The 15,135-nt window shown below is 40.1% G+C and overlaps 1 protein-coding gene across 11 annotated transcripts in view; it reads left to right on the forward strand.

Annotated features, from left to right (window-relative positions):
• NCAPG2 (non-SMC condensin II complex subunit G2) overlaps positions 1-15,135 on the forward strand; it is a 63,952-nt gene that overhangs the window by 15,228 nt on the left and 33,589 nt on the right. For all 11 annotated transcript variants that reach the window (XR_013353098.1, XR_013353099.1, XM_077849492.1 and 8 more), the window contains 3 exons: positions 2,175-2,261; positions 7,176-7,271; positions 8,594-8,719. Coding sequence is in view for 9 of the 11 variants with exons in the window: in XM_077849492.1 (XP_077705618.1) it covers positions 2,175-2,261; positions 7,176-7,271; positions 8,594-8,719 (309 nt within the window). In the remaining 2 variants the exon portion in view is untranslated. The remainder of the gene's footprint in view (positions 1-2,174; positions 2,262-7,175; positions 7,272-8,593; positions 8,720-15,135) is intronic.

The raw sequence follows: 15,135 nt of genomic DNA on the forward strand, positions 1-15,135 counted from the left end.
AAAGGCTCTTTTGGAAAAATATCAGAATACTTTTTGTCAATATCCTTTGTGTTTTTCTTATACTAGTCTGTCAAACATGTTTTCTTTCTGAGAGTAAAATTTTTAATCTAAGTCAGAGAGGGGAGCAGGCCCTGAGCTGGTGGGTTGGGGAGAGCTTTACTGATCTCTGGAGCTTCCTTCTGTCCACTCTGCTCCTGTGCAGCTTAAACTTGGTTTATCACTGACTTCCACTTCTAGAAGAGGAAATGATCTCTCATATCCTCTGCTGACAGCATCTACAGTCATTTTGCAGTGTAAAAGTTTTTGGAGGAAGGGACAAAACCAGGACATTGCTATACATTTTTGCAGTTTTATTATTCATGACATTTGTTCATAGGAAAGAATATTGGTCCCCCTTTTCTCTAATAGTGGATTTATTTGTTTGTTTACTTAAAGATTTTAGTTATTTATTCATGAGAGGACAGGCAGAGACACAGGCCGAGGAGAAGCAGGCTCTCTGCAGGGAGCCTGATGCAGGGCTGGATCTTGGAACTCCAGATCAACTGCTGAGCCACCCAGGTGTACCTCCAATAGTGGTTTTAAAAATAAATGTTGGGCAGCCCGGGTGGCTCAGCGGTTTAGCGCTGCCTTCAGCCCAGGGCGTGATCCTGGAGTCTTGGTATCGAGTCCCGCGTTGGGCTCCCTACATGGAGCCTGCTTCTCCCTCTGCCTGTGTCTCTGCCTCTCTCTCTCTCTCTGTCTTTCTCTGTCTCTCATAAGTAAATAAATAAAAAAAGATAAAAAATAAAAATAAATGTTTGTAGGGGTGCCTGGCTGGCTCTGTTGGTGGAATGTGCAACTCTTGATTTCTAGTTGTGGGTTTGAGCCCTGTATTGGGTGTAAAGATCACTAAAAATAAATAAATTCCGTTTAAAAAAAATGTAATAGTTGCACACATAATTGTTTGATCGAATCTGTACTGAATTTTAGTGCAGCTCTGTACTTCTCAGGCTCGGCTTCCCTCTTCCTCCCTCCCTTCCAATTTTTCAAGCAAGTTCCAAATAGGACATCTCATATCTATGTGCTTCAGTATGCATCTCTAAGGAATATGGTTATATACGGCCTTTAACATACTTAACAAAATTAACATTTTCCGGGTATTTTTTTTAAAACATTTAAATTTCTCTGCTTTGTTTCAAAAATGTCTTTTTATAGTTTTTTTAGGGAAACAGGATCCAATAAGTCTATGGCATTTCCTTGTTACGTCATTTAAATCTCTCAGAGCATTCCTCCCTCTCTCCTTTTGTGTTTTTAAAACCTGTGCCCCGCATGAATATGTTGAAGAAACTGGGTCGGTTGTCCTGTAGAATGTCCATATTCTGATAGTTAACTCTAAAGGTTCAACTTTTGTGGCACAAATACTTAGTAGGTAGTGCCATGTATCCCATGTCAGCGTGTGGTTCCCCGTAGGTAGTGATGCTAAGATTAGTGGCTTCAGGTGAAGGAAGTATTTTCAGAGATAATAAAGGGGGCTAATAGTAGTAACAGGCTTTCCTAATGTCCTTCCCTAAAGCCATGGGAACCTAGGGCTTGGAGGCAGAGTCCAGGGTAACGGACCAGAGGATCCGCAGGGGATTTCGGCTGCTCCCTGTGGTTGGGTCTGCCTTCTCTGCCCAGTTCTGGAGGTTGTAGGTGTTGTGGGCTAACCGAAGAGCTCCCTACAGCCAACTCCCTACTGCCCTCCATGGAAGCCCTGAAAGATGTTGTTTCAGGCACTTTGGAGTCCTTGTCCCCATCTTGAGGGTAGTTCAGCGTCAGCTCTGGGGAGGCTCTTGGAACAGACTCAGTCCCTAGGTCGTCTGGTTCAGGATGACTCAGAAGAGAGGCCCTCAGGGCATGCTCAGGCTCTGAGCCATCTGGCTTGAACTAGCCTCAGGTGGTAGGGAGAAGCTTGCTGTGCCACCTGGCACAGATTTGGTATTTCATCAAACAAGGTAGAAGAAACCAAAGGAATATCAAAACTAAAGGGATTCCAAGAGGTATAGATTTGAAATAGGAGTGCTCTGAGTGAGGGATCCTGGTGCTTTCCCTCATGATCTAGAGGACCCGTGGAGCCGCCTCAGCAGCTACGCTGCCTGTCCTGACCTCTGTCGGAGCACGTGCGCCAAGTACTAACAATGTGTTTGCCATTCCAGACCATTGAAAACAGCTGCATCCAGGACTTCATGCACCACGGGATCCACCTTCCACGCAGGTCTCCTGTGCACTCTAGGGTGCGTGAGGTAAGCAAACCATTGTGGTGCTAGTCATGGATTTTTTGATAAAGCTGATAAGTCCTAGCTTTGTTTTTAGATTATTGTTTTTGTTAAATTTAAAAATTAAGTTAACCCCTCTCATGCATCAGCCTAAAGGACTTTCTCAGAGTCTTAGTATTTGGTATCTGGCAGTTTTAACTAGAAGAAAGGTATGTTATTGAGAGTCAGAACTTTTTTCAAATAATCTTTAAATTCTTTGACATAAAAATGTTCAGAATCATTACTGTCTAACTGCCATACCACTTTTTCAAAAACAATATTTGGAATTATTTTTATTACTTATTTTCATATGTTAAATTTTCATTTTGATATTCTGTAAACCAAATGGAATAAATGTTTGGATAGTTTCTTGTGTGTGTTTTTTTTCTTTTTTAATTTTTATTTATTTATGATAGTCACACACACACACACACACACACACACACACAGAGAGAGAGAGGCAGAGACACAGGCAGAGGGAGAAGCAGGCTCCATGCACCGTGAGCCCGACGTGGGATTCGATCCCGGGTCTCCAGGATCGCGCCCTGGGTCAAAGGCAGGCGCTAAACCACTGCGCCACCCAGGGATCCCCTCTTGTGTGTTTTTAAAAGCTAATCTCAGGGGTGCCTGGCTGGCTCAGTAGAGCATGTGATTTTTTTTTTTTAAGATTTTATTTATTTATTCATGAGAGACACATAGAGGAGGCAGAGACACAGGCAGAGGGAGAAGCAGGCTCTTTGCAGGGAGCCTGATGTGGGACTTGATTCCCAGACCAGGATCACGCCCTGAGCCGAAGGCAGATGCTGTACTGCTGAGCTACCACGGCATCCCCAGAGAATGGGATTCTTGATGGCAAGGTCATGAGTTTGAGCCCCATCCATGTGTAGCATAGAATTTACCCAAAACAAATTTAAAAAAATTTTTTAAAGCTAGTCTCAGAATTTAGATGTGAATTTTATACTTACATTGTAAATGATCTGACTAAATGAGGCTTTATTTTCAATGTCTTAATGACACTGATAGGTGTTTGATAATAATAATGATCTTGGCAGATGGAATTGGGAAATGTGGTCTGTTTAGGACACAGGGTCAGTATCCTGAACCAGGAGTGATGCCTTGTGTGTTTGCTGTTAGTTTTGGCAACTGTGTATCAAGAAGCTAAATGAATAAAGACTTACCTTTTTAGTGTAGTGAAATTACTATTATTTATAGAATGTAAACATACATTAATTATATTAAGCTTGAAAGGATAAGGAAACATTTCTTTACATTATTGATACTTTACTTTGAGTTATCCAAAGATAAACCCAGAGATAAATATATCTAGTTGATGCTTGACCTCCAGCCCCAATGACACACAATCCTAGTGTGGCTTCAGTAAGTTGTAGGTCAGCTTGGGTCATTTATTTGGCGTTTCAGATTCTCTCTCTCTCTCTTTTTTTTTTTTTTTTTTTAATATTTTATTCATTTATTCATGAGGGATAGAGAGGCAAGATTCTCTTTAATCATAAAGAATGATAGCATGTTAAATTAGATAAATTTGTGATGTTGATTGCTTCCTTCTTAGTACCAAATAAGTTAAGACTTTTTCCCCTAAGGCTTCTTTTGATATTTGATTTTCTGCTCTGGTAATCTGAGTAATTAAGATATTATAAGTATAGATATCACTGATTGGTAAACTATGGGAAAATACATAGAATTAAAAGGAAGAGCATTAATTATATTTCACTTTTTGAATGCAGTATGTTCCTGGACTTTTAATTCTTATTGTTGCTTACAACACATTGTAGCTTCTTCCTCAAATCCCTTTTTTGGGTAAACATCACATTTCTATAATAAATTATTTTACTGATATGTTGAAAGAAGGTTTAGGAAATGCTTCAGACATTTGAAAGTAAAAATCCCTATACTGTTGATGAAAATCTTCTAACATTAGGTATTTGGGGTTTTTTAAAGATATTTTTTATTTATTTGAGAGAATGAGAGCACACAAGCAGGGGGAGCAGCATAGGGAGAGGGAGAAGCAGGCTCTCCGCTGAGCAGGGAGCCTGACATAGGGCTCCATTCTGGGTCTCTGGGATCATGACTTGAGCAAAGGCAGATGCTTCAGGCAGACTGAGCCACCCAGGCACCCCTAAAATTAGGTGCTTTTAATGGTTGCCTAACTCTGGGAATATATACTAAAGCCCACTGAATTATGTACTTTAAAAGAGTGACTTTCATGGTTTGTGACTTATAACAATAAAATTGTTTAAAAATCTTCCTGTACACATTCAATGCAATCCCTATCAAAATACCATGGACTTTCTTCAGAGAGTTGGAACAAATAATCTTAAGATTTGTGTGAAATCAAAAAAGACCAAATAGCCTGGGGAATATAGAAAAAGAAAACCAGAGCCGGAGGGCATCACAATGCCGGATTTAAGTTGTACTACAAAGCTGTGATCATCAAGACAGTGTGGTACTGGCACAAAAACAGACACACAGATCAAGAGAACCCAGAAATGGGCCCTCAACTCTATGGTTAACTAATATTTGACAAAGCAGGAAAGACTATCCACTGGAAAAAGGGCAGTCTCTTCAATAAATGGTGCTGGGAAAATTGGACAGCCACATGCAGAAGAATGAAACTAGACCACTCTCTTGCACCATACACAAAGATAAACTCAAAATGGATGAAAGATCTAAATGTGAGACAAGAATCCATCAAAATCCTAGAGGAGAACACAGCCAACACCCTCCTTGAACTTGGCCACAGTAACTTCTGGCAAGATACATCTATGAAGGCAAAGGAAACAAAAGCAAAAATGAACTATTGGGACTTAAGAGAAAAAGCTTCTGCACAACAAAGTAAACAGTCAACAAAACTAAAAGACAACCTACAGAATGGGAGAAGATAATTGCAAATGACCTATCAGATAAAGTGCTAGTATCCAAGATCTATAAAGAACTTATTAAACTCAACAGCAGAGAAACAATCCAATCATGAAATGGGCAAAAGACATGAACAGAAATTTCACCAAAGAAGACATAGACATGGCCAACAAGCACATGAGAAAATGCTGTGCATCACTTGCCACCAGGAAAATACACATCAAAACCACAATGAGATACCACTTCACACCAATGAGAATGGTGAACATTAACAAGACAGGAAACAACAAATGTTGGAGAGGATGTGGAGAAAGGGGAACTCTCTTGCACTGTTGGTGGGAATGTGAACTGGTACAGCCACTGTGGAAAACTGTGTGGAGGTTCCTCAAAGAGTTAAAAATAGATCTGCCCTATGACCCAGGAATTGCACTGCTGAGGATTTACCCCAAAGATATAGATGGAGTGAAAAACCGAGACACCTGCATCCCAAAGTTCATAGCAACAATGTCCACAATAGGCAAACTGTGGAAGGAGCCTTGGTGTCCATCGAAAGATGAATGGATAAAGAAGATGTGGTCTCTGTATACAATGGAATGTTACTCAGCCATTAGAAACGTGATTCAACGTGGATAGAACCTGGAGGGTATGATGCTGAGTGAAGTAAGTCAATTGGAGAAGGACAAACATTATATGGTTTCATTCATATGGGGAATATAAAAATAGTGAAAGGGATTAAAGGGGAAAGGAGAGAAAATGAGTGGGAAAAATCAGAGAGGGTGATAGAACTTGAGAGACTCTTAACCCTGGGAAGTGAACAAGGGGTAGTGGAAGGGGAGGGGGACAGGGTGACTGGGTGATGGGCACTGAGGGGGGCACTTGACAGGATGAGTGCTGGGTGTTATAGTATATGTTGGCAAATCGAACTCCAATAAAAAAAGTTATACAAAAAAAATCTGTAAGGAGCATTTGTGTGGCTCATTCAGTTGAGTGTGTGACTCGTGGTCTCAGCTTTGATCTCAGGATCATAGGTTCAAGCCCTGAGTTGAGCTCCAGGTTGGACATGGAGCCTACAAAATAAATAAATGAATGAATAAATGAATAAATACCTACCAACCTACCTTTCTGTAAAGTGAGTATACGATTGATACCAAAACTTGATAATATTTTACACGCAAAAGAACTGTAGTATAATATCACCACCGTCAATAAAATTTTCTACATAAAAAATTAACAATCAGAAAATAATCCCCAGACTGTAGTTCGTTTAGGATAAAGTTGATTCAGGTTCAAACACTTAAAGTATAACCTATTGTTGGATAGCTTAACTTAGTTTTTATTTTCCACTTTTCACTAATAGAATTTTAGTTCTAAAGAAGAGTGGTGAATTAAGGAATTTTGGCAAAACTGAGTTGCTGGAGACAAGAGTCTGAAGAGTTATGGGAAGACTGGCTAGTGAAGAGGGCAATAGGACAAAGTAGTGGATGCTGAGTGTACAGCCCATCCTTTGATTGTTCCTAAGCTTGGGGATGATCAATATCTAAGTTAAGCTGGTACGGTAAAGGCCCACGGAGCAGTGACACCCATTTTGAGATATATGCATGTTTCAGATGCTCTTCAAGGTTCTTCGAACCAGACACTTGTAGCCAGCTCATTTTGGAACCAGAAGGGGCTATAGAAACCATTCAGGCTGACTCCTTTACACACACTCCTCCTCCACTTCACCTTGAAGGTCAGAGGTCTCTGAACTCATTTTGAGGTTATTTGACTTTTGGTAGAAGGGTAGAAACTATGACCCAAAGTCATTGATCTTTGTTTCTTCATAGGCTTCTTTCCATGTGATTTCTCTCATGTGTTTAGTACAGTCAATATCTATTGTTATATCTTCTCTTAGGGAAGAGTTGTCAAGACTTGTGAAGCATGAGGGCCTGTTTTGGTGTAGAGGACAACCTGCCCTCTCTGTTCAAAGTAGGATCTTAAATGCTGTTTTTGAAAACATTACCTTTCTTTCTTTCTTTTCTTGGATCTCAGGTGCTGAGTTATTTTCATCATCAAAAGAAAGTTCGTCAGGGAGTGGAAGAGATGCTTTACAGATTGTATAAACCCATCCTTTGGAGAGGACTAAAGGTACACCTATTAAATACTCCATCCATGTTAAGAATGTGCTCATTATGCTTTTGAATTTATTGTGCTGTAATTCAGGCTTGTGATAAGGCAGTATAAATGACACTGGAAGCTGGGGGCTTTCTGAAGTTTGGGACACTTTTTTTTTTTTTTTTTTTTTAAGATTTATTCATGAGAGACACACAGAGAGGCAGAGACACAAGCAGAGAGAGAGAAGAGAGAAGCAGGCTCCATGCAGGGAGCCCAATGTGGGACTTGATCCCTGGACTCCAGGATCATGCCTGAGCCGAACATAGACGCTCAACCGCTGAGCCACCCAGGCATCCCTGGGACAAATGTTTTATTCTTGTATTAAAAACATTTTTAGGCCTATTAGACTGGGAATCTGAATTGGTTTAGTGCAGATTCCACAGTAGGAAGGGCATTTGTCATGCCATATAAACCAGCAGAGGTGTTGAGGTTCTGTATAGCTGAGCTGGGCCATCCTGGCTCTCAGAACCTTCTGCTGATGACTGAGACACAGAATCACAGCTGTCGGGGAGTGATGGAATTAACATGAATGATTTTCTACATGGTAAACCTAGTGTTTCTGTTTCTTAGTGACATAAGATGGGCTTTGAGATGAGGAATTGGGTCTTTATTTTTTTTTTTAAAGATTTATGTATGTATTTTAGAAAGAGTGTGTGCATCTGTAGGGAGGGGCAGAGGAAGAGAATCTCAAGCAGACTCCCACTAAGCAGGGAGTCTTACCCCGGGCTCAATCTCACAACCTATGAGATCATGACCTGAGCTGAAAGCAAGAGTTAGAGGCTTAACCAACTGCACCACCAAGGTGCCCCCAAAACATGTGGTTTGTACCCTCTTTCCGTCTTTCTTTTTTCTTTTCTTTTCTTTTCTTTTCTTTTCTTTTCTTTTCTTTTCTTTTCTTTTCTTTTCTTTCTTTTCTTTTCTTTTTTTCTTTTCTCTGTCTTTCTGTCTTTCTTCCTGTCTTCCTTTCTTCCTTTCTTCCTTCCTTTCTTTCGTAGGCTCCACGCATGGAGCTTGAACTCATGACCCTGAGATCAACACCTGAGCTGAGATCAAGAGCCAGATGCTTAACCGACTGAGCCAGCCAGGTGCCCCCAGGTCTTTTAATATCTGTCCTTACTGAGCCAAGGGTTTGGTTTAGCCCATGGATTGTCTAAGTTTGGTCAGTTTAAAGGTTGTAATTGTCTTTAATATGTAAGTAAGTCTATATTGAGATACTTAGAACCATTTAGGAAATCTATATTGAAGCCTTTGAATGTTTGCTCTTTGGATTCTGAAACACTCTTTCCTTATTCCAGGCCCGAAACTCTGTGGTCCGGTCAAATGCTGCCCTACTGTTCATTGAAGCATTTCCTATTAGAGATCCAAATTTCAATGCTATTGAAATGGATAGTGAAATTCAGAAACAGTTTGAAGAACTCTATGTATGTATTGCATGTGACTGAGTCCCCTATGATGTCAGCTATGTCTGGGCCTGTTGTGGGTCCTGGCCCCCTCCTCCCCCACCCCCACCACTCCATAACTACCTGTGTGCTGCCCTCTGATGGCAGGCTTTCTAGATCTTGACACTTCATAGAAATCCATGTTCTTCCTGGTGCCTTCTCTCACAGTGTGGACCCAATAGTTTTATTCTTTTTGTCACCTTTGGAACATCTAATTATTTATTACTCTGTATAATTTTAAATGTTTTCCCTGTCTTCTTGTGTCCCCAGCACGGAGGCGGTATAATATGTAATTATAGTAGATTCCCAGATTTGATGCTACTTCTCTATAATTGTTATCACTTTTGGCAAGCCACTAACTTTTCTGTCTTTATCTGTGAATCGGGGATGTTGGTATTGCCTGCTCTCAAGTTGTGGGGTAGTGTGGATGAACAAACACTGGTGATGTTTTAAGGCAAGCCTGTGAATAATGCCTGCTGCAATAGATTTTTCAAACGACTGATTTTTCTTTTCTTTTTTTTTTTTTTTCTGACTGATTTTTCAAATGAGACTTTAGAGCATTAGGATGCCACATTTATTTCCAAAGATACATGGATCTTCTTCATCCGGCTGGAAAGTGCTATCCTCTGTCTATTCCTCTACCTTCCCTTACATTTTCAGGGCTTCCTAACACAAGCTAAAAAATATTATTTATTGTCCTAGTTAGTAGAATAAAATTTTAGGAAGTGATAGCAAAAATGCCATGATAAAGGTGGTTAACCATGGCATTCCTAAAATACTTCCTTTTGTTGGTTTGTTTTTTAAGGTTCAGGATTTTTTTTTTTTTTTTTTTTTTTTAAGAGAAAGGGAGCTAGCACGAATTGGGGGAGGGACAGAGGAAGACAGAGAAGCAGACTCCCTACTGAATGCAGAGCCTGACATGAGGCTCAGTCCCAGGACCCCGAGATCATGACCCAGCCAAAGTCAGATACTTAACTGACTGAGCACCTTGCTGCCTGTTTGTTTTTGATTTAATGAAAAATCTCAGGCATGCAACAAGTTGAAATAATAGTATAATGAATATGTATAGACTTGGCTCTTTGTATGCACATACATATATACATATGTGCACACGTGTGCATATACGTACATACACACCTCCATACAGACACACATCTAAAATGAACAGTCATTGGTATTTTGCTTTAAGTGCCTTATTTGCATGTATATTTATGTAAAATTCCCCTTGAGAATCATTAATTTTGTGGGGCTAATGTTGGTAGGCAAATCAAAGCTAGATTTTGGTAGTTTTTAGCCAAAAAATCTATGAAAACGTTTATTTTTCCTTTTTTAGTAGAGATTTTATTTTATTTATTTGAGAGAGACAGAGAGAGCATGAGCCAGAGGAGGGGCAAAGAGGGGGGAGAAGTAGTCTCCCTGCTGAACAGGAAGCCTGACTTGTGATTTGATCATGACCTGAACTGAAGTCAGGCACTTAACTGACTGAGCCACCCAGGTGCTCCAACTTTTGCTCTTTTTAACTCAGGTGTCCAAATCTGTGAACCACTGTTGTTTTTAAATGTGTAAGTGTCTGCCTTGGATGTGGTGATGGAGTGTGTGCTGCCAGTTTTCTACAGTACCTGCCATTTCACACATGCACAGGGAGGGTATGGCCCCCATGCTCCTGAGATAGCGATGGAGAGCATGGAGCCACACATTTTGTTTTGAATCCCACTTAATAAGTTTGGTCTTCATCAAATTGCATAACCTCTCTCTAGTCCTGTTTTTTCTTTAAAATTAGAAATAATATTCTGTAGGATTGTGATAAGGTCTCAATGAAAAATTGTAAGTGAAACATTTAGCTTAGTCCTAGCATTAAGATGACTAATGGTTATAGGTAAAAGGGATTTAGAGTACACTTATCTTTATAAGCACCGAGTAATATGTAGAATTGTTGAATCACTCACTATATTATACACTGGAAATTAATAACACTATGTTAACTACACTGGAATTAAAATAAAAAAATATTGTATAAAAAATGACAGTGGTTGTTACTGTCCATAGGATCATTGAAAATATGTAAAGTGACGTGATTATCCCATATAATATGAGGAGCATATTGGTGAATCCTATGTCTCTTGTACTAGAAACAAATGAATTTCTAGAGGTGTATAGGGAGCTGTTAGTCTCTTAGAGAAGTAGATGCCGTCAAGTACGTGGTATCTTGGATATTCTTAGAATATTGGCTAGTGATTGGTGTAACTATAGCTCTTTCTATTCCATTAAAAATCCCTTATGTTGTAAGTTGGAGAAATCGTACTGTGAGAACCTCATAGTTGGTAGAAATATTGTTTGAATAAAAATGTTTCCAAACTACAGAGGTTCATATAATTTTAGCAAATGTGTGATATGTACATGTTAATAAGTTTAAGAGGCAGGACCTATGAAATAATTGTTTTACAATGAAAAATAAATTAGGGGGATCCCTGGGTGACTCAGTGGTTTAGCGCCTGCCTTTGGGCCAGGGCGCGATCCTGGAGTCCCGGGATCGAGTCCCATGGCAGGCTCCCTGCATGGAGCCTGCTTCTCCCTCTGCCTGTGTCTCTGCCTCTCTCTCCCCCTATGTCTATCATGAATAAATAAATAAAATCTTTAAAAAATAAATAAATAAATAACGATGTGGAGTACTTTTAAAAAAAATGAAAAGAAAAATAAATTATATATAGGAATGGAGATTCTTTAAATTTTTTTTTTTTAATTTATTTACGATTGTCACACACACACACACAGAGAGAGAGAGAGAGAGAGAGAGGCAGAGACACAGGCAGAGGGAGAAGCAGGCTCCATGCACCGGGAGCCCGACATGGGACTCGATCCCGGGTCTCCAGGATCGCGCCCTGAGCCAAAGGCAGGCGCTAAACCGCTGCGCCACCCAGGGATCCCGGAATGGAGATTCTTAATAGAGAAAATACCTAAAAGAAATGCCAAATCTCTGTTAGATTCTAACAGGTAAGCCGTATTAAGACTAGAATGCAGTCATCTATATTCAGATTAATCATTGTTAATTTTGTTTTTGTTTTGTTACCTATTAAAAAATAAAAATTACCTAATGTTAGGAGCACCCAGCTGGCTCAGTTGGTGGAGCATACAACTTTGGATCTCAGGGTCATGAGTTCCAGCCCCAGGTTGAGTGTAGAGATTACTTAAAATCTTTTTAAAAAAATTATTAAATGATATTTTATTTGAATAGAAAGGAAGAAAAAACTAAAAGATGATTGAAGTTAAATGTTTTTTCAGAACAAGAATTAAGTTCTAAATGATTCCTCTAAGTTTAACAGATAGAAAACACCAATGGTATAGTTGTTTAAAATTATGTATTTCTGGGCAGCCCTGGTGGCCCCGTGGTTTAGCGCTGCCTTCGGCCCAGGGTGTGATCCTGGAGACCCTGGATCGAGTCCCATGTTGGGCTCCCTGCATGGAGCCTGCTTCTCCCTCTGCCTGTGTCTCTGCCTCTCTCTCTCTCTCTGTGTGTCTCTCATGAATAAATAAATAAAATATTAAAAAATAAAATTATGTATTTCTTAGTGGAGATGGGTTTGTGTATTTCAAGTAGCAAAACTTAGCAGTCTCATAAAAATGAGATATCAATGTCTAAATGGGTTTTTAAAATAATAGTTTCAAAATTGAACATAATAATAGTCTCTGCTCCAGCAGAAAATGACTGGTGTGTGAGCAACATATCCTGTGGAGGCTGTGAATCACTTCTGGGGGTGAAATGAACCCGTGGGCAGTCATCAGAGCTTTAGGAGCTGAAATAGTTTCCATCAGCCCTGCTCTGCAGCAGGGCATTTTTTGGAGGCATAGATTTCTGAGTATTTGAATCCCAAAGTATTATTTTTTTCCCCTAACACCTAATTTGTAGTTTGGCCAGATCAAGAGAATTTTTTTATGTTCAAAATCATTTTTTTCTAGGACTGTTAAAATAGTCTGTATTGTTTTCTAGCATCAAGTGTTTCTGAAACTTTCAGGATGTTTTTCTCTTTTTTAAGAGATTGGACAATAATAGTCTCTAAAGTTCTTTTTTTTTTTTTTTTAAGATTTTATTTATTTATTCATGAGAGACACACAGAGAGAGGCAGAGACATAGGCAGTGGGAGAAGCAGGCTCCCTCTGGGGAGCCGGATGCGGGACTCCATCCCAGGACCCTAGGATCATGCCCTAAGCCAAATTCAGATGCTCAACCACAGCCACCCAGGCGTCCCCAGGATGTTTTTCTGTGTCTTGATTTTTTTTCCTCCCCTCTGCTGAGTTTACCAGGAAACTTAGTCTATTCGTTTGAATCTTAGGCAAATGAAGCTTTCTTAGTTTAATCTCTTTATTTTCTTTTTCTTGATGCCTGTTCTTTCCTAGCTCCTTTTAGGAGGCAGTGCAGTATAATAAAGAGCATCTGACAGGCCAGATGATAATGAGGGTAGGTCCGTGGACCATGTGGTCACAGCCATGGGCTGCATAGAAGTGAGTGAGTGTGGTTTGTTCCAGTAAGACTGTGTTTGAGAACACCAAAATTTAAATTTCATGTAATGTTCACATGTCACAAAATATTATTATTCTGTTTTTTTAAGCATTTAGAAATGAAAAATCATTCTTAGGCATTGTGGACCACACACAGATGGGCCTGGGCTGGATTTGGCCTCCAGGTTGGCTGAGAGTTCGTGATCTTGTTGGATCAGGTACTGAGTAAATGGAAACAAGTTTTCATGAGGACTGATAAAGGAGATAATCCAATACGTAAGAGCAGTGATCATTTCCTGGTGTCCTCCATGTGCCTTAGCTGTTCTTTCATACTTTTGTTCTGTTGGTGTTTCTCAAACTTGAGTAGTGTAGAGAGTTTCTTTTGAAGTTCAAATGTTGAAGCGTCCTGTGAGCGTGTGGGTGTTGAGACACAGTGACTCTCCTGGAGAAGCAGCATCACAAGTGCCCACCCTGAGTGACTTTGGCAGTCCTGGGATTGTTTGGGGATACAGAGATGAGCCCAGAACTCGTATGAGACTGTGTGCTAATAAGCTAATTATCCAGAGTATATTTTTGAAGAATGACATTGAAAGTAATTCATAGGAAACAAAATCTATAAAAGAACTATCCAAAGATAGTTCTTCAAATTCCAAAAGTTCTCTCTTTTTTTCCCCTTTTTTATCTTGCTGTTTGTTTTTTCTCTGATGACCTATTACTTTTCTGTCCTTACTTTTGAGAAGAGTTGGGTGATGAGGTGGTTGGCAGGGGTTTTTCTCTAGTTGGGTAGGCATTTTCCTTTTTTTTTTTTTATTTTTTTTTATTTTTTTTATTTTTATTTTTTTTTGAGTTAATTTGTTTTTTTTTTTAAATTTATTTTTTATTGGTGTTCAATTTACTAACATACAGACTAACACCCAGTGCCTGTCACCCATTCACTCCCACCCCCCGCCCTCCTCCCCTTCTACCACCCCTAGTTCGTTTCCCAGAGTTAGCAGTCTTTACGTTCTGTCTCCCTTTCTGATATTTCCCACACATTTCTTCTCCCTTCCCTTATATTCCCTTTCACTATTATTTATATTCCCCAAATGAATGAGAACATATAATGTTTGTCCTTCGACTGACTTACTTCACTCAGCATAATACCCTCCAGTTCCATCCACGTTGAAGCAAATGGTGGGTATTTGTCATTTCTAATAGCTGAGTAATATTCCATTGTATACATAAACCACATCTTCTTTATCCATTCATCTTTCGTTGGACCCCGAGGCTCCTTCCACAGTTTGGCTATCGTGGCCATTGCTGCTAGAAACATCGGGGTGCAGGTGTCCCGGCGTTTCATTGCATTTGTATCTTTGGGGTAAATCCCCAACAGTGCAATTGCTGGGTCGTAGGGCAGGTCTATTTTTAACTCTTTGAGGAACCTCCACACAGTTTTCCAGAGTGGCTGCACCAGTTCACATTCCCACCAACAGTGTAAGAGGGTTCCCTTTTCTCCGCATCCTCTCCAACATTTGTTGTTTCCTGGGGTAGGCATTTTCCTTGTATGGTAAGTGGCTTGTTGTTTTGCACAAGTGGGCAGGGCTTGTCAGCAGATCGGGTTCCCTTTGGGTTCTGTGGCTGAGGGTTACTTGAGGCCAGTGACCCCATGATAGGGGAGGGGCCTTTCCTCCTGGTGGCTTTTTTTTTTTTTTTTTGGACAGGTCTGAGCTCTGGCAGGGTATAGGAATGTCTGATCTGGTCACAACCTTTTCTGCTCTTTCTATGAAATCTGTTTTTACTTTCCTTCTTGTAGAAATCTCTAGTTTTAGGGGCACTTGGGTGGGTCAGTTGGTTCAGCATCTGCCTTTGGCTGGGGTCGTGATCTTGGGGTCCTGGGATTGAGGCCCACGTTGGACTATGCTCAG

The sequence above is a fragment of the Canis aureus genome, chromosome 15, assembly GCF_053574225.1.
Source record: "Canis aureus isolate CA01 chromosome 15, VMU_Caureus_v.1.0, whole genome shotgun sequence".
In the NCBI taxonomy this organism is placed as follows: Eukaryota; Metazoa; Chordata; class Mammalia; order Carnivora; family Canidae; genus Canis; species Canis aureus.